The following is an 18,969-nucleotide window of genomic DNA, read 5'->3' as shown; positions in this document are numbered from 1 at the left end:
GTAATGTCCACTAACGTACCGGAAAGAATGTTTGATTACTCACTAACTCATTAATTACTCACTCTCATGGTGTTCCAAACCCATAAGACCTTCGTTCTTCTTCGGAACACAAATTAAGATATTTTTGATGAAATCTGAAAGCTCTATGTCCCTCCATAGACAGCAAGGGTCCTACCACGGTCAAGGGACAGAAATGTAGTAAGGATGTCATTAAAATAGTCCTTGTGACATGTGACAACCTTAATTTTATAAAGCTACGAGAATACTTTTTGTGCTTAAAAAACAAAAACGACTTCACTTAATGTGTAATAAAGATATAAATAATGGCAGTAGGCCTCTGTAGAATAATGCGAGTAGTTACCTTCTCACTAAGTGGATCACTGAACTCCAGAAAATCAGTAATGAGGTGCTTTGACAGTTACAGATTTGAAAAACAAAAAGGCGGGAATAAAGAACCCTAAATTCTATCACAAAGAACCATTTCAGGATGCTGTGGTTCTAAATAGAACTGTTACTGTATGTAAAGAACCATCTTTTTTGGAGTGTAGAGAATTTTCACTGAAAAGACCTTCAATCCCGGTTGTCAGGAAACTATTTTGTCTGATGTATTGTCACCATCTTGCCACAAGAGGGGGCAGTAAATTAATGCGACAAAATGTAGAGATCATCAAGAATTATAGGGATTGTTTAGCCAAAAATGAAAATTCAGTCATTATTTACCCTCATGTTGTTCCAAACAGACAGTCTCAGTCATCATTCTTTTTTACTGTAAAGAAAAAAATATGCATTTAAAGTGAATGGTGACTGAGGATGTCGGTTTTCTAACATTCTGCCTAATATCTCCTGCTGCGTTCCGCAGGAGAAGGAAAGTATTACACGTTTGTGTAATCCAGCAGTGGTAGAGTTAACTCTCCAAATTACATCACTGCATTCTGTCCATCCACCCCTCCTCCTTAACTCCTTCACCCTCCCCCTTCTCATTGTCTATGAAAGGAGGGTCTTTCACGCCCCTGTCCATTCAGCCACTGGGCACTGGGACTGTAGTCCAGACCTCACCCTCGAGCCTGTCATTGTAATCACTTAGCAGCCCTTCACAGCCTCTGTGCACAGTTCTAGTAAGACTTAACACTTCCCACATCTCTGCGATGGACCTTCTGGGTGCCCGGCTGCCCTTCACCCAGTTTCAGGAGGAAAAGTACCAGATGCTGGAACTGAACCAGCGCCTCGAGTCGTACTTAGGCCGCGTGAAGCTGCTGGAGGAGGAAAACAAGCTACTGCGAGAGGAGATCCACACTCTCAAGAGCAGCAGAAAAGCACAAGGCCAGCGCAAAGCTCAAGAGGATGCTCTCAGCCAGGCCAGGAGGATGTTGGAGGATGCCTGGAGGAAGAAAGACCACGTGGAGTTGGAAGTGGAGAACTTGATAGAAGATATAGAGGTGGTGAGCATTCAAAGACAGAAAGCGAAAAATGCACAGGCTGATGCACAGAGAAAACTTATGGAGAGTAGGAAGGAGCTGGAAGAGGAGCGTCGAGCTCAGATTTGGCTTAGGGAGAAGGTTGGCCAACTTGAGAAAGACCTCTTGCTACAGATGCAAGTTCATCAGGACAACATGGAAACCTTGCAGGCTAATCTGAAACAGACAAAGCAAGTCTTGATGGCTCCACACCCCACTCAAAGCACCAGCATCCCAGACCTGGAACAAGAGTACAGCCACAGAGCAGCTCAAGCCTGGCAGGAGGCAACCAACAACTATCAGAGACTGGCTGGACGTCTGGAGGAAAGTCTGAACCAGGCCAAAACCAACATGGCAAAGATTCATCAGGAGAAGAAAGAAAACCAGCATCAAGTTCAGCATCTGGCAAAGGAGCTCGAGAGCACTAAAACTAAGAGGCAGATGTTGGAGAAAAATTTTGTGCAGCAGAGAGAAGAACATAAGCAGGAGCTTCACCATCTTCAGGTATTCATTTAAACTTATGGAGTTTGTTGCTCAACCAGTTACATTTCTGAGAGTTTACTTACTCTCATATCCTTCCAACCTGTATGACTTACTTTCTTCTGTCAACATAAGACATTCGAAATAATGTGTCATCTGTTTTTGCTTTCATTGTATGGACAAAACAAAATATCTTGTGACAGAAGACAGAAGGTCATGCATGTTTGGAAAAGGACACATTTATGTAACTGGGTTCCATGTTAATTCTAATATTGTATAATACATAATGCAATTTTCCACATTCTCTTGACTTTAAAATATATTTTTGAAGAAAACATGTCTCATATCTTTGCACAGGCTCAAGTAGATGCTCTGGAGTTGGAGAAAGACAACCTGGGGCAGCAGATTGACAGCCTGATGGTTGACAGACAAAACCTGCTGCAGGTCAAGATGTCTCTTGGACTGGAGGTGGCCACATACAGGTAAATACAGCCTTCCTTTATTATAATCTTCAGAATCATCTGTACATGCTGTAAAATATGCATGTAGCTGTTGATGAGTCTTTCCATTTTATCCCTAATGGGATTCCAGAGTGGAGATTCCTCCCCTGCACTGTGGGATTTGTAGTTTATGGAGGCCCGACTAATATGATCATGCATCAGTGGCTCTAAAAAGCATCTCAGGCACCCTGAGAGGGGTATCTTTAGATCAGTCAATCAGAATGAACCCTCTCCATTTCCCACCCGGCACTGACCCTGATCCATCTGCTTGGAGGAGGGGTGGTGAAACAGGGGGGGTGGGCAATTCATTCAATAACATCCTTCAGATCTGACCGATTTATGTGTGTTGAGGGCAGGCTGAAATAAATTTTGCATTATAAATAAAGCATTATAACTGTTGCTCATTTCATGGTCCTCCCTATTGTGAGGTTGCATTGCATTACATGCACAGTTACTTAATAACAATGGGGAAGGGTTTTAAATAGGTGAATTTATTAGAAGTGTGCAGATTATTTACTGCATATTGTTACAGTATGATGTGCATATCTCTCAAGACATTTTTAGGTTTCAAGTCTTTGAGTTTTTGAATACATTTGCATGCAATAAAAAAAAGAAAATGAATTGTGTGATGTTTTATGTAAATTACAAAACATGCATTTGGCAGGGTACCTGTTACACTAACAGTGTGTGGGTACGTTTGTAAATTCCAACCCTTGCAGTTGCTCAGTGCTGCATGCAGGAGGTAAATGGACTGATGCCAGACTGAATACTACAGATGGGGCTGACAATGACAAATCTGACATACTATTTGCATAACAACAGAACTAAGCACAGGACTGCGGCTCAAGAATCTCATTTAACCCTCCCCTCACATTAAAGAAAGTGCTGTAATGCTGACAGATGTTCTGTTGCTTCTTTCCAGAGCTTTGCTGGACAGCGAGGGCATGAGAATTGACAGACCAACAACAAAAAAGACCAGCTCTGCTTTCTTTTTAGGTAACATTCTTTTTTAAAAATAAATTGAAAATATTTGTATTTCTATTTTATTGTTCTTCTTATTTTGTATAGTGATGGCTGATTGGGCAATGGGAAATTGGGCACTTGGGCAATGTTTTTGTTTTTCCTTTTCAGAAAAAAAAAAAAAAAAAAAACATTGTTAAATTTTTTTGAAATATATATCCATATATATATAATATATATCCATATCTGACTTCTGGTCTCATCAGTTCATTTGGCTGCTTAATATTGCAGATGTGTGCATCATACCATATTATTTTAAGGTATTCTCTTAATTATGAGCACACTGGTTTGCACATTGTTATTCTTCTCGTTATTTCCCTATGAACCTGAAGTCTCACCCATAGGCTTACTTCTGCGTTGAAGAAAAAGGTGGATAAATCTGAAAAATAATAATTACACTGTAGACTATAGTACACTAAAATCAGCCTATACAGATTTTTCATCTGAACACAGATCTCGTTTCCCTAAATACTGCTATGCTCTGGGCTGGCTAAATGATTAGTACTTTGTGACACTGTCTCCTTATTGCATGATGAGGTATCTGTCAAAGGCTGTAAAACTAGCTTCCTGTGCTAGTCCCATAGGTCACTGTAGCAGATGGCTCCACTTTCCAGTAATGCGGGCCTGGAAAAGCATAATGAAGATCAATACATCTCCATTACGGCTCACTCACAGTTCACGACTAGTGTGTATTCTGATAACTCCCCGGGGAGGCAGAGCAAGGGTCTATGTCTGTCTGTTTCATACTATCTACATCTGTCTCTTTAGCCGGGGGCTTTATCCATTCCAGTCGACCACAATAGAATCATAGTTATCAGGGCATGTGCCGTCAGCCATTGCTGTATTTCTACTGTGGATGAACTTACTCACATTTTTGATGCATGAGCCAGTTCTTTTAAGTGTATTCAAAACGTACAGCGCAACCAGTGTAGTCAGAATCCTAAAACAATGACTCTGAAAAGTCGTTCTTTTTAGTGAATCAAACATATATCATACAACTAACAGTGAGACAAATCAATGTAGCTCGTTTAGAGGAACTGAAATTGCTTATCAAACCCATAATACTGAACATGCAGTATAATTATTTAGGTATTAAGAGCATTTGGAATTTAGAAAATAGATTTGATGATCTGTCAAAGGTAGGTTTGATCAAAAGGTCTTCTTAAAGAGCTTGCTTCCTTTCTGTGTCTCACCATCTTGTTGTTTCTTGTTACAGATGTGCTCTCAAAGCCCACTGGGACCCAACCAGCCTCACAGAGCACTGCTGCTTCCTGCCATGTCAGCAATACTGTGTCTACAAGCCACAGATCAATCACCTCCTCTCGCACTCTGCTGACCAGTGTGACTCCAACATGGACACCGACTCGAGGGACTCCACAAAGAACACCAGCCAGAGCCTCAGTGACAGAAAAGACAGATGTTCATATCTCAGAGGAGACTGAGAAAGCTGCTGAGACATCTGTGGATCATTTGCAGCAAGAGAAAGTCCATGAAGACATGGCCCTTGCAACAGCTCTCCCCAAAACAGCTGTAGAACCAGAACCACAGCTCAAACCAGAAGATATTGAGATTCAGGAAGATGAACCAAAACACTATGGGGAAGCTCAGATGGTTGAATCTAAAACTGATGCATCTGAATTGATTAGTGTTTCAGCTGACCAACCAAGTAACTTGTCCCAAACTCCAGAGTTAGAAAGCTGGGCTGGTCCATTCACAGATCCTGCAGAGGTTTCAGAAGAAGTGAAGGATGAGGACACTGAGGTGTCTGTTGAAATGGCTCGGATATCACACGCACCTAAGGTTGCTTGGGAAGAAAATAAAACCGTAGCTGAGGATGAAAAAGATGATGCCTCTGAGATGGATGTAAGATCAGAGAACTTCAGTGAAAGCCACACAGATGCATTTGGAGATGCAGAGAATGATAATGCAATAAAATCTAGCCATATCAGTGTGAACACCAATATTTTGGGTTCATCGTTCCTCGAGCAAGGAACTTTAGATTTGGTTGGTGATTTTGGCTATCGTGAAGATTTAATGAAGGCAGATGAACTGGACAATGTGAGCAATATTAGTGAGGAGGTAACAGAGCAAATGAACAGTGAAACTGAGGCAGCGATTGATTCAATCAATGAGTGGGACAGACAGGAGGAAATTGAACCAGAGAATGAGACGAAAGTGATGAGCCCTGACTCTGAGGTGGAAGAAGAGGATGAACTGAACATTGACGCTGACACAAGGGATAAAACAGAAGATGTGACTGAAAGAAAAGAAGAGATAGAAGTGATTAAGAGTAGCATTTCTGTCCAGGATGAAGGTGTAGATTCTCCCAAGAACATTGATCATCAGGAGAGTTTAGAGAAGACCATACCGCCAGCTGAACCCCATTCAGATCAGACCGTAAATGAAGACGTTCCTTTGCCTGAGGAATCTGAGGGAGAAGAGAACCCAAGTGAAGACGATGACTCCCCAAACATATCAGCTTCGTGGAGAACCGATCCTGGTGAGTGTGACAGCTACAGTCAGGAGAACACACTAGCAGACACTCGGCCCTTGATTCGTTATAAGAGTGATGAGGAAACAGACGGTAATGTGCGAGCCTCGCACCTCATCGGTGAGACCAGTGACAGTGAGGATGAGAAAGAAAGAATGGAAGGAGGCCACTGGAATGAGAGTGCCTCCAAACGCTTCAACACCATGGAGGATCTCACAGAAGAACCAGACATGGAGGTCACTGGAAAGATGATGATGGAAGATGTTGTTTCTAAAGAAGACGCGCTAGATGGCGGTAGGGCGTGCACGATGCTTCAAAGGGACTCTGAAGTCCATGAAAGCTTGGACATGGTGGAGGAAGAAAGTGCAACACTTGAGCTCAAGGGAAGCCTGGAAGAAGATAGTGAGGTTATAACCGAGATGATGACAGAAGATGTTGTTTCTAAAGAAGAAGCACTAGATGGTGATAGGGCATGCACAATGCTTCAAAGTGACTCTGAAGTCCATGAAAGTTTGGACTTGGTGGAGCAAGAAATTGCAAGAACTGACCTCAAGGAAAACCTGGAAGAAGATAATGCAGTTATGACAGAAATTAAGACAGAAGATGTGGTTTCTAAAGAAGAATCACTAGATGGTGATACGGCATGCACAATGCTTCAAAGTGACTCTGAAGTCCATAAAAGTTTGGACTTGGTGGAGCAAGAAATTGCAAGAACTGAGTTCAAGGAAAACCTGGAAGAAGACAATGAAGTTATGACAGAAATTAAGACAGAAGATGTGGTTTCTAAAAAAGAATCACTCGATGGTGATAGGTCATGCACAATGCTTCAAAGTGACTCTGAAGTCCATGAAAGTTTGGACTTGGTGGAGCAAGAAATTGCAAGAACTGAGCTCAAGGAAAACCTGGAAGAAGATAATGCAGTTATGACAGAAATTAAGACAGAAGATGTGGTTTCTAAAGAAGAATCACTAGATGGTGATACGGCATGCACAATGCTTCAAAGTGACTCTGAAGTCCATAAATGTTTGGACTTGGTGGAGAAAGAAATTGAAAGAACTGAGCTCAAGGGAAACTTTGTAGAAGATAGTGATGTTATTACAGAGATGATGACAGAAGATGTTGCTCCTAAAGATGAAGCATTAGATGCTGATAGGGCATGCACAATCCTTCAAAGTGATTCTGAAGTCCATGAAAGTTTGGACATGGTACAGAAAGAAAGGGCAAGAACTGAGCTCAAGGGAAGCCCGGAAGAAAATACTACTGTTATGTCTGAGATGATGACGGAAGATGTTGCTTCTAAAGAAGAAGCACTAGATGGTGATGAGGAGTGCACGATGCCTCAAAGTGACTCTGAAGACCATGAAAGTTTGGACATGGTGCAAAAAGAAAGTGCAAGATCTGAACTCAAGGGAAGCCTGGAAGAAGATACTAATGTTATGACTGAGATCATGACGGAAGATGCTGCTTCTAAAGAAGAAGCCTTAGATGGTGATAAGACATGCACAATGCTTCAAAGTGACTCTGAAGTCCATGAAAGCTTGGACTTGGTGGAGAAAGAAATTGCAAGAACTGAGTTCAAGGGAAACTTTGTGGAAGATAGTGATGTTAAGACAGGGATGATGGAAGATGCTGCTCCTAAAGATGAAGCATTAGATGGCGATAGGGTGTGCACAATCCTTCAAAGTGATTCTGAAGTCCATGAAAGTTTGGACATGCTGCAGAAAGAAAGTGCAAGATCTGAACTCAAAGGAAGCCTGGAAGAAGATGTTTCTAAAGATAATGACAGAAGATGTTTCTAAAGAAGCCCTAGAAAGTGACTCTGCAGTCAATGAAAGCTTGGACATGGTCCAGAAAGAAAGTGCAACAAATGAGCTCAAGGGAGACCTGGAAGAAGATAGTAATGTTATGACAGGGATGATGACAGAAGATGTTGTTTCTAAAGAAGAAGCACAAGATGGTGATAGGGTGTGCATGATGCTTCAGACTGACTCTGAAATCCAGGAAAGTTTGGACATGGTGCAAAACGAAAGTGCAAAAATTGAGCTCAAGGGAAGCCTGGAAAAAAATAGTGATGTTATGACACAGATGATGACAGAAGATGTTGTTTCTAAAGAAGAAGCACAAGATAGTGATAGGTTGTGCATGATGCTTCAAAGTGACCCTGAAGTCCATGAAAGTTTGGACTTGGTGGAGAAAGAAAGTACAAGAATTGAGCTTGAGGGAAACTTCGAAGAAGATAGTGATGTTGAGACAGAGATGATGACAGAAGATGTTGTTTCTAAGGAAGAAGATAGGTCGTGCATGATGCTTCAAAGTGACTCTGAAGTCCATGAAAGTTTGGTGCAGAGAGAAAGTGTACAAAGTGAGCTCAAGGAAAGCCTGGAGGAAGATAGGAATGTTATGACAGAGATGAGGACAGATGAAGATCATGATGTCAAGGTTGATGAGCAAAATGAGCAACGACAACTTACTGAAAACCAGCATATGCACACCGAACAGCCTGAGGATGAAACAGTTCATTCATATGAAAGTCAAGAACATGTCGACATAGAGCATCCAGTCTCATTCCCTGAAACATCTCATCAACTTAAAAGCTCTTTTCAAATTCCATCAACTCTGCCCATGTTCCAAGATACAGCTACAATCAAAGAACCAGAAGATCTTTTGGAAGTTTCCATGCACACCAATGTGGATCTCACAGACAGTCAGCCAGACAACGTGACATCAGACATTCCCAGCTCAGACCAGGAAGAGGGCAACAGCTCAGAAGATGAGTCTCCAAATGCCAGCCAGTTCTTTCAGAGCACAAGCCTTTTAGCAGCGGCTACTCTTAATGAGCAGCCATTATCCTTTTCTAATGGAGTCCCCAAGGCTGATTCTGTGTCTGACGCCAACAATTTGCCTGAAGAAGTGCTCAGTAAAGAGAAGAACCCTGAAGAACCTAAAGCCCCTCAGATTGATGACTGGGAGAATTCTAACATCTGGGGCAAAAGCATGAATGCACCAGATGCAGCTGAGATCACACAAGCATCAAGTATGGATGAAAATGCAGGTATTTTCCCAGTCAATGAGACTGAGAACTTAGAAGTTTTAAATAAAATGCCAAGTTTAGCAGAAAACATCTTTGGAAAATTTGAAGAACATTTTGAAAGGACAGCGGAGAGCTTTTCAGAAAAAGTTCTGTCTGCGATGGACTTTCAGAGTAACATATCAGGAGAAGAGGAGGAATTTCAGTCGAAGGAAAAGAAAAGTGAGATTCATAGCTTTTTTAGCACTAGTATGAAGGAGGATTTCTGGAGTGAGGGTAAAATGGAGATGGCAGCTACTTATGACCCTGCCAAGACTGAAGACTTAAGCCAGGCTATGGTCTTTGGAGAGGAGTGGAGAGATATGGAGGGAATGCCAACAGCAAATGGGAGTCATAAAAAAAAGATGGACATCCTCAAAGGCCAGGATGAAAGGCATAAAGATGAACAGCCAACGCAAGGCAAGATGGTCCTATATGATGACTCCGCTGATGAGGGGGATTCCTGGTCCTCTGGTGATGAGTAACATCTTTGTCCAAAGACGTTTTATACCTTTTAAGACTAAACCAAAAACATAAAAAAGTAGTGCTGAAAACACATTCACAGAAATTGAACTAGAAAAGATTGCTCTGCACAGTGTGTGTAATTGTACAATGTGATCTCTGTAATTTGAGTTAACAGCCTGGCATAATGTGCCAGCTGTCGTCTCGGGATAAGAAGGCGTTGTACTTCATGACAGCCACGGGCAAAAAGGATTCTTAAATATTTACTATAAAGCTTTATTTCATGCTTGTTGTTTCTATACTAATTAGACCAGCTTTTCAAAGTGTTAAAAAACCCTTTTGTGTATTTGCACTGATGTTTGTTACAATGAAAAAATTACAATTCTGAAAAACAAAAAAGATTAATAAAAAATAAAACCGCACTTCATTTGAGTTGGTGTTTTCTTTGTTTTTTCTTTGTTTTCTAATTTTACATTTTTCTCAATAATTCCATGAACACAACATTTTCTCTATTTTTCAGATGTTCCATAGACATGTAACACTTTTTTTAAATCTAACTCAAATTTAAAAGGAACAGCCTGGGGTCCACATAAAAACAAAACCATCATAATTTAAAAGTAATATTTTCTTTTTTGGTTTGGCCCCCCTCATCGAACAGAGATTGAGGTCTCTGCAGAGCAAATGTCTGCGTTTCTGACTTTGTGGGTGTTTTCAAACTGCTGGGTGTTTCTATACTTGATGGAACGCTCTGTTTGAATAGGCATGAGGGACTGTAGACTTGGAAGTGAACACCCACTGATGTGATTGGCTAACAGTTGTGTGTGTTTGACAGTCAGATGGACGCTGCTGTGATTTAGGTTAAAAATGCATAAATACTCAGTACATATCAAAAAAATAACAAAGTAATAGTGACCACATAATAAACAGTTACTCACACTTATAGTCACTTATATAGTCAGCACAGCATCTTCTTTTAGTTTCAACCTTTCTGAAAAGCCTGCATTGAATTGTGCCTTGTTGGTAAACGATTCCATGGTAAAATGAAGTAAACAAAGGACTAAGTTCTTACTAAGGCGGTTTGGAACTTTATTAAAAAAATAAACTTCATCCACTCTTTCCTAATGTTGGGATCAGAAGTGAGGCAATGCAAAGACTGTTTTTCCACAACTTGCCACTGCACAGTATCTTGTTGTCTTTGGAGCCATTTTTATCATTTGATTTTTGCACAGACCTGCGTTTGTGCCTCGTTATTTACACTACATGTGCAAATCGGTGGGCGGGGTTAAACAGGCAGTGATGTAGAGTCTGTGGGCGGAGCTAAACAGGCAGCGATGTAGAATCGGAGACAGGCGGTAAACAGAGCACCTCAATCACTTAGGAGCCATTCTTGTCTTCCCCTGCATCGGTGTCGAAACAATGGCGGTCGGACTGTTTACAGCTCACTCAGGGCAGGTCTAAGGTAAGACGGCTGTGTCAATCATCTATCGTGGGAGCGGCCTTGGACAGTGTGACGTCACAGACAAGATGCTGAGAATGGCTTGATTAGAAAAAGGGATATTATTTATAAAGATAAAAAAATACCACTGGGTGGATTTTTATCATTATAGGGTGTTCGATACACACACACTTCCAACACACATTTGTGTTCAAACAGCAAGTAAAAGTGAGTTTTGCATCCAATGACCCTTTTAAAGATAGAATTGAAGCTCTAGGGTTTGATTCTTAAAGTTCTAAGTTTATTTCTCCAACCATTTCAGTTTCAGTGAATCAGAACTCCAGTTGAACAGGCTAAATTCTTTCACTGTGATGGCAAATCACATTGGGATTTGGAGCCGAGCGCTTGTAACCACACAATACTGGTCGGAAAGAAAGAGGCCACACTAGAAGAAGGAAAGAATAAGGAACAATGAATAATAGATGACATCACCTCCTCATTTCCCTCTGCATGCACACTGGCTCTCTGATGCCACTGATGGGGGGTATAATGGGACAATGGCAGCAGCTATAATGGGCGAACATGTCAGCACTTTAACCAGAACACTTAGAAAGAAACTGGTGGCATAACATCCTGTAGAAAATAAAATAAAAAAGATGTTATTCTTCAAAAGGTTGAACCTTCTATTCTTAGTCCGATCAAATAGCTAGTCAGATGACCCACAAATACAAGCAGGATTTACACGGTCTTTTGAGAGCTACAACAAAAGTGAGCCAGGGCAGCAGCTGGGTGGTCAGATGCCTCAACACCTGTTTCATGTGGAAGAGGACGCCACACAATCACCCCTGATGCAACAGCGTGCAACCAGCTTATTGAAGTAAGGATCTGATCCTGTTGAAATGACAGGGGTTGGTATTTAAACCTGATCTCGATGGCATTCACAAGTGTCAATGCACGAGCTATTTGAGTGAAATGACCACAGAATCCCGAGACCACGGTGCTACAAATAAATCTCAATTCATTTATTCTGTTATTCATTTCTCTCCGCTTCCTTTACCATCTGCCTTTGTTATTGATCGCTATCGATTAGCAATGTCAAATAGTGAGTGACTGAGTGTTTTAAAGATTAGACAAGACCCAGCATTCATCATTATTCTTTTAGCTTCTAGATTCTAATGCAAATGCGTGACAAATCATTACTAATACTTGTTCATGCTGTTGTTTTCTCTAACAAAATTATGTCATTTCCTTGGGAATTATGTAATTAATTAACTTTGGTTCGTTTAGGAGTATTACAAAACAGGATGTGAAGTGACAAGCAATATTTAGGACAAGTGATATGAGTTACAGCTAGAAAACATTTTGTTTGAGAAAATAAAAAAATACAAAATGTTCTTAAGTTGACATTTTAAACGTTGGAAGTAATTTGGTAAAGAAACAATTTTCATTCAGAAACTAGTAGTAAATTTCACAAATAATTGAAAGTAACACAAGTAGCACATTAAATGAAACATTACATTTTAAAGAAGAAAGACTGAAATGGTATTTTCCTGTAAAACATACTTTAATGCACTTATTTTATTTACTAGGGTTGCCAGGTTTTCACAATAAAACCCGTCCTTCTGCCTAAAACTAACCCAAAACTAGCCCAGTCGCGTTTCGGGAGGGGTCCTTTTCTAAAAAAAAACACATTCCGGGGTAAAAATACAAGTTTTCGAGGTAAAATTCGCATTTCTGAGGCTAAATATCATGTTATTGGGGTCGCTTTAACCCAAATCCGCACGAAAACCGCGGACTTGACAACACTGTTTACAACTTTGAGTGTAGATCTAGCAAAACTATTACAAAAATGTACCCCTTTACTTAATTGTGTTTTTTTTTTTTTTTCAACCACATATGTAATTTATCCGACTGCCTGAGGGAAGAGGATACCAGCTGATTATTAAGACCAGGATATTGATCGAACATCTGAGGAATGATTTTGGGTATTTTACAATGATATCTCATTGCATTGAGAGATTTCATATTGATTTGCCAAGCTGTGCTGTACGCATCCAAATTTGTCACTTTTGATGAGTAATTCTAGTTGGGTCTGTTCAAGCAAGTGCATTTGTTGGCTTGTTTCATTCTCTCAATCTTCAGACAAACAGTCTGCTGGAGAGCTGAATCAGTTTTAGCACAACTGTTAGAGAAATAATACAATGAAACTATTTTAGAGCACAATTACTCTGTCAATCAATACATAAATTGCCATTTACATTGTTAAGGATGACGGGGGTTTTCTGTGGGATGAAATGGTTCGGTCTGAGTGCATTAGGGAAAATAGGCTGACTTTGTCATCCAATAAGTGGGGACCTGTTACAAACAGAAGCTCAATGGTTGCGCCAGACGCCACAAATGACAAACTCAGCTGACGCTGTGCTCAGATGAACAGAATGTCATTGAGGAATGACCTGAATTCAATACCCACACCACCAAAAGACACATGCACAAGACACACTCAAGGTCATTGCATTGTGCCTGAATCACGGTGATCTGTTGATAAACTATTTGTGGTTTTTATCTCCAACAAGCCCAGTGTCTCTATAAGGGGAAACACATACTTAGATAATTAGATCATACCCAAAGTTTTATCTAATGCAGCCGTGTCTATCTAAATTTGTGTTAAAATAAAACCGGACACCTGGAATTCCTCTGAACAAGCATGTATATTATAAAACTAATTCAGTAAATTTAAAATGCAGCATTTTAGTATCAGTGTTAATGCGAAATATAGTTAAAGGCTGACATCTAGTGGTCAGATATGAAATCGCAACAACGCAGTTCAAATGAGAAGATACTATTACAAAAAGAAAAGGCAAAACTTGTCCTCTAGAGTTTCAGAAAATTATATAAATGACATTTATAATGTTACAAAAAAAAAAATTCAATTTCAGATAAATTCTTGTTTGTGTTCATCAAAGTTTACATACACTTGATTTTTAATACTGTGTTTTTAGCTGAATCCACAGCTGTTTTTTATTTAGTGATAGTTTGTACATCTCTTGTGTGTCCTGAACAGTTAAACTGCCCAATTTAAAAAAAATCCTTCAGGTCCCCCAAATTCTTTGGTTTTTCAGCGTTTTTGTGTATTTGAACCCTTTCCAATCTTTTCACACTGAGGACAGCTAGGGGACTTGTGCAACTATTACAGATGGTTCAAACACTCACTGATGTTCCAGAAGAAAAAAAAAAAAAACGCATTACGAGCATTAAGAGAACTTTTTGAATTTGAAGATCAGGGTAAATTTAACTTATTTTGTCGTCTTCTGTAGCTTCTGAAGGGCAGTACTAAATTAAAAAAAAGTATGATATTTAGGCAAAATAAGAAAAACATACTGACATTGTCCAAAAGTTCAAAAGTTTTTACCCCCCGGCTCTTAAAGCATCATATTTTCTTCTGAAGCATCAGTGAGCCTTTGAACCTTCTGTAATAGTTGCAAATGAGTCCCTCAGTTGTCCTCAGTGTGAAAAAATGGATCTCAAAATCATACAGTCATTGTTGGAAAGTGTTCAAACACACAAAAATGCTAAAAAACCATAGAATTTGTGGGACCTGAAGGATTTTTCTGAAGAGCAGCGGGCAGTTTAACTGTTCAGGACAAACAAGGGACTCTTGAACAACTATCACTAAACAAAAAAAACAGCTGTGGATCATTTAGGTAACAACACATTATTAAGAATCAAGCGTATGTAAACTTTTGAACGTGTATAGAATTTTATTATTCAACTATTATTTTCTCTTGTGGACTACATGTAAACATTTTTTTATGTGAAATATCTTATTCAGGTCAGTACTAAATAAAAAATAACATGCATTTTGTATGATCCCTCTTATTTTGGTAAAATAACATTTTGCAGATTCTGCAAGGTGTATGTAAACTTTTGACAAACTGTAATGAGTAAACAGACAACATAGAAAACAGACACACAGAAATTTGTAAAAGACAGACTCACACTTCTGTGTAGGTCAACTTGTCTATTTAATATATAAAATACAATAAAACATACGCAAAAGGGAAGGGTCATAAAGGACAATGGATACTTTGGTACAATAACAAACACTCTTTTGTAAAAGCAGTATAGAATTTGTAATAACATATCAGTGCATACTTTGTTTATGAAAATATACACAAATTGTATATCATTCTCCGAAAACAACAGAATTTTTTTTTTTGTATTTTTTTGTCTTTTTTTTATTTTTTACAACAAAACTCAAAGCAGACTAGCCGAACACAATATATTAGCTATAATTTTTCTTTTTTAAACTTTTTTCTTCAATTTCTATTCTAGTTTTGTGATGTATATTCTTATCGAAATTACATTTCAGTTTATTTATAATATGACTCATTCTTTGCTTGTCTGACGCCCATGCATTGTGTCTGATCAGAATAAATTAAACGTGTGGATGTCCCACCTTAACTATGTGTAGATACTATTGTACATTTGACTAAAAATTGCAGCATTGAACTGGTCATTCTATCGAACCTGTTTTATCGCTTCCCTCAATTAGCAATAAGTACTAATATTACTACAACGGTTTTGTTTTACTTAATAAATCGTGCAATATTAGTAACACCCCTTTGAAGAAACAGAAAACAAGAAAAAACAACAAAAAAATTAAAACGAAAATATATTTATATAATATTCATATATAATAAAATAAAAACAAATTAAAATAGGATGCCTAACCTACACAAAAAAAAAAAAAAAAAAAAAAAAATGCAGAAAATAAAAACCGTCTCTCTAAATTATTACCATCTGTGATGATAACCATAATGTTGATGATAATCATCATAACAATTATAATAAAAACAGACAATAAAACTGTCACCAGCACAAATTAACACGAGAAAAAGTATGTGAGAATCTCTAGACATCATACAAAGGGAATACGGGGGCCAAAGTGAACTATTCACCAGACGATTGTCTTTTCTTTGATTACTCAGATTCCTAATTTTATCACGAGGTCCTTGCCAGAGCTTTTCGAACGTCGTCTTAGCCTTAAAAACAACCCAGCCAGCGCTTCGAGGCACCGGAACCATCCCAGGCGCATCGCTTTATACAGTCACGGGCCGTCATCTTATAAACGTACATAGAAATCACTGCATTTGTTCAAAGCTCAGGACACAACAGTCTTTAAGTCAACGGGTGCGCTGCAGAGGCCTCCCTCTGCTGTGATGCAGTTCTAGAAAACGTCCGCCCAGTAGCTCTAGAACATCAGTCGATGGGATACGAACGCAGGTCTGTGATGAGTCCGAACAAACGCTTACTCTCCCGGTACTGCATCCGTCGTGTATGTGTGTGTGTGTGTGCGTGTGTGGTTAAACAAAAGGTGGGTCACCTGTTGAGGTGAAATGAAATGGCTTCTGTCTTCCTCTGTGAGTGAAGGAGTGGGAAAAAAAGGAGAGAAGGAAAAGATACAAGAGGATGAAGGGAGAGGTAGAGAAGCCGATGACGAACAGGTGAGTCTCACCTTGAATATAAATACACTAACATCATCTTTTTAGAGGGGAATATATCATATTTGAACCCCACTGCCTTCAGCACTAACGCTGTCGCTGTCATTTTTCAAAATCCACTCGGAAATATCCTTCATCTTTGTCACTTAGAATACACTAATGCACAGAAAACGATTTGTGTACACAATTGTCACATCTGCAACACGTGTAAAGCCTAATCTAGATTTCAACACAACATTCTTTTTTTCTTAGTTGTCTTTTTTTTACAAAACGTGACATGTTTCTTCTATTATTGTTCACGGTTAAACATGTGAAGTGCAATAAGCCATGTTCTCACACAAAAACTAAAAAAACGAAACGTCCTTCCCTGAATGCTTTTTAACATCTTATAGGTGAAGCTATCTGTATTCCATCTAGAATCTCTCTAGAAAATTCCTGTTGGGGAATAGAGGTGTAAAAATGACTGATAATAAATGACAATGCGAGGAAGCATAAACTCCTCACGTGTGTGTCTGAAGGTGTGCGAGCGGACGAGGGGGAACGATTTTAAAGTGCGCGCCATCAGGATAAAAACGACAGAAAAGAGTCACGCTTTAAACAGTCAAATCCTCCTTCATCTGCCTCTCCACCTGGCTAACTTACAACACGGTACAGTTTATTTACAGGTAGAGGTTGACAGAGACGGTTCCACTGAGATTACAGCGCTGTTTCAGAAAGACCCAGCAGAATATATGTGAACATACATCGCTATGTACAATCTCAACGCTTCTCACGCACACACACACACACAGCGCTACACGACCTCCGTTTCTTTAGTAGCTAAAACGAGCTCTATACACCTGTTCTGAAACACTGAGAAATTCTGTATGTACATGATCTCAAAAACTCGCCGTCCTGAGTTTAACAACAACTCAGGCTTTTTTGACCGCTTTTAACTTTAACCTGGAATCTTACAAACGATAATTAAGCATACTCGTCCCATAAAGTTAACTAATTAATCTCTGAATTACACAGCCAGACGAAAACAATAAATATAGCATAATGTGGCAGACCGCTGCTCACAGGCTGATACGAACACGTTGCTGTGTTTCCCTCACGCCTGGATCTCGTTAGTACAGATAGATCTACATTTCCATCAACGACACCACATTTACGGTCCACGCGTACGCAGAAAATCGAGGACGCGGAGCGGCGTTTGTGCTTCGAGCTCCGCCGGTAGACACACGCATACGAGTGTGCAAGCGAGGGGACTGGTGCGAGATTACGGATGGAAACATGATCGAGTGGAGTTTTTTGGCTGAATTGTGTTTAGCGATCGAATGAATGAGCACCGTGCTGACACACACACGCACGCACACGCACGCACACTATGCGTAGTTTTTGCACAGTTAGAAAAACAAAGATAAAGATCCTACGTTACAAAAGGGAAGGGGGCGATACTAAAGGCAGCTGCTCAAGCAAAAAGAGAGAGAGAAAGAGTCAATCGAGAAGATAAATGGCAAATGCAACCATTCATACAAAAACAAAACAAAAGAGAAATCAATACAAAAAAAAGAGATTGACAGGCTTGTCTATGCAACATAACAAGCTGTTTTCGACAGAGCAGTGCCGCTGAACTCTGATCGGGTCGACGGTAAGGCCTGTAAAAGTTGATCTGAGATCCAGACGGCCTCTCTGAGCAAGGGCTCTTTCGCCCGGGTACATCTCTTCAGTCTCGAGTACGTGAACACGTTTACACCTGGATTGGCAACTGTGTGTGTGAGGATCTAGTGCGTGATCATATATGCATATTTTATATAAATATATATACACACACCAGTAAATATGAGTGTGTCTGAGAGTGAGAGAGACAGGAATAGAGAAAGAGAGAGAGAAAGAGAGACAGGCGCATGCATGTGTCTAAGTGCGGACTGAGATTGGCTGCTGAAAGCAGGTGCCACTAGGGGTGTGTTTGTGTCGGTGTGTGTGTATGTGCGAGTGAGAGAGCAGTCTCTCGTGCTCTCCTTCAGCGTTTATGTGACCCAGGTGTCTAGTCTCATGCGTTTCACATTGGCTGACTCCTGCTGCTCTGCTTGGGCCGGCGGCTCTGCGGAAGCTCGGAGGAGACCCAGGCTGGCGGAGCTGAAATCAGGAGGGCGCGGCTGCCCTCCGTCGTCTCGGTCGCTTCCTTCGTAAGAGCTGCCGTTGCTGCTGATGCTGTCGACCGGAGAGCGGCCGGTGGGCTCTAAACGCAGTGTCGCCGGATACTGGGTCACAGTTAGGCCTGATATGCCACCCGCCGCCCCGGCGGTGGAACTAGGGGTGCTGCGATCCCGGTTGGGAGACACTGGCTCGGATTTGATGTTGAGGTGTGCTGAGTTAGTGTTAACCGTCAGAGTAGCTCCATGAGGGATCGTTCCCACGGGCCTATGGTGGAATGAGAAAGAGAAGGATAATTAATATCATGGATATCACAATTAATAAGATGACACCTGATGCATTACAATAACATGTGGACAAACAGTAACGTTACCCACAGCTTCACCATGTTTTGCACTACCTCCTAACAGCCACTTTTCA

At 40.3% G+C, this 18,969-nt stretch overlaps 2 protein-coding genes across 11 annotated transcripts in view; one reads left to right on the top strand and one right to left on the bottom strand.

Annotated features, from left to right (window-relative positions):
* Nucleotides 1–1,038: 1,038 nt before the first annotated feature.
* On the top strand, nt 1,039–9,890 carry nes (nestin). The gene is made up of 5 exons (XM_051132168.1): nt 1,039–1,958; nt 2,292–2,416; nt 3,357–3,430; nt 4,671–6,347; nt 8,335–9,890. The coding sequence occupies exons 1-5, from the start codon at nt 1,146–1,148 to the stop codon at nt 9,495–9,497; spliced, it is 3,852 nt and encodes a 1,283-aa protein (XP_050988125.1). The 5' UTR covers nt 1,039–1,145; the 3' UTR covers nt 9,498–9,890.
* Nucleotides 9,891–15,034: 5,144 nt separating this feature from the next.
* mef2d (myocyte enhancer factor 2d) overlaps nt 15,035–18,969 on the bottom strand; it is a 71,641-nt gene continuing 67,706 nt past the window's right edge. For all 10 annotated transcript variants that reach the window (XM_051132445.1, XM_051132452.1, XM_051132448.1 and 7 more), the window contains one exon: nt 15,035–18,816. In XM_051132445.1, coding sequence (XP_050988402.1) covers nt 18,423–18,816 — 394 coding nt within the window. In that variant the 3' untranslated portion in view covers nt 15,035–18,422. The remainder of the gene's footprint in view (nt 18,817–18,969) is intronic.

Source organism: Labeo rohita, chromosome 16 (assembly GCF_022985175.1).
Source record: "Labeo rohita strain BAU-BD-2019 chromosome 16, IGBB_LRoh.1.0, whole genome shotgun sequence".
Taxonomy (NCBI): Eukaryota; Metazoa; Chordata; class Actinopteri; order Cypriniformes; family Cyprinidae; genus Labeo; species Labeo rohita.
This window is presented reverse-complemented; position numbering and strand designations above follow the sequence as displayed.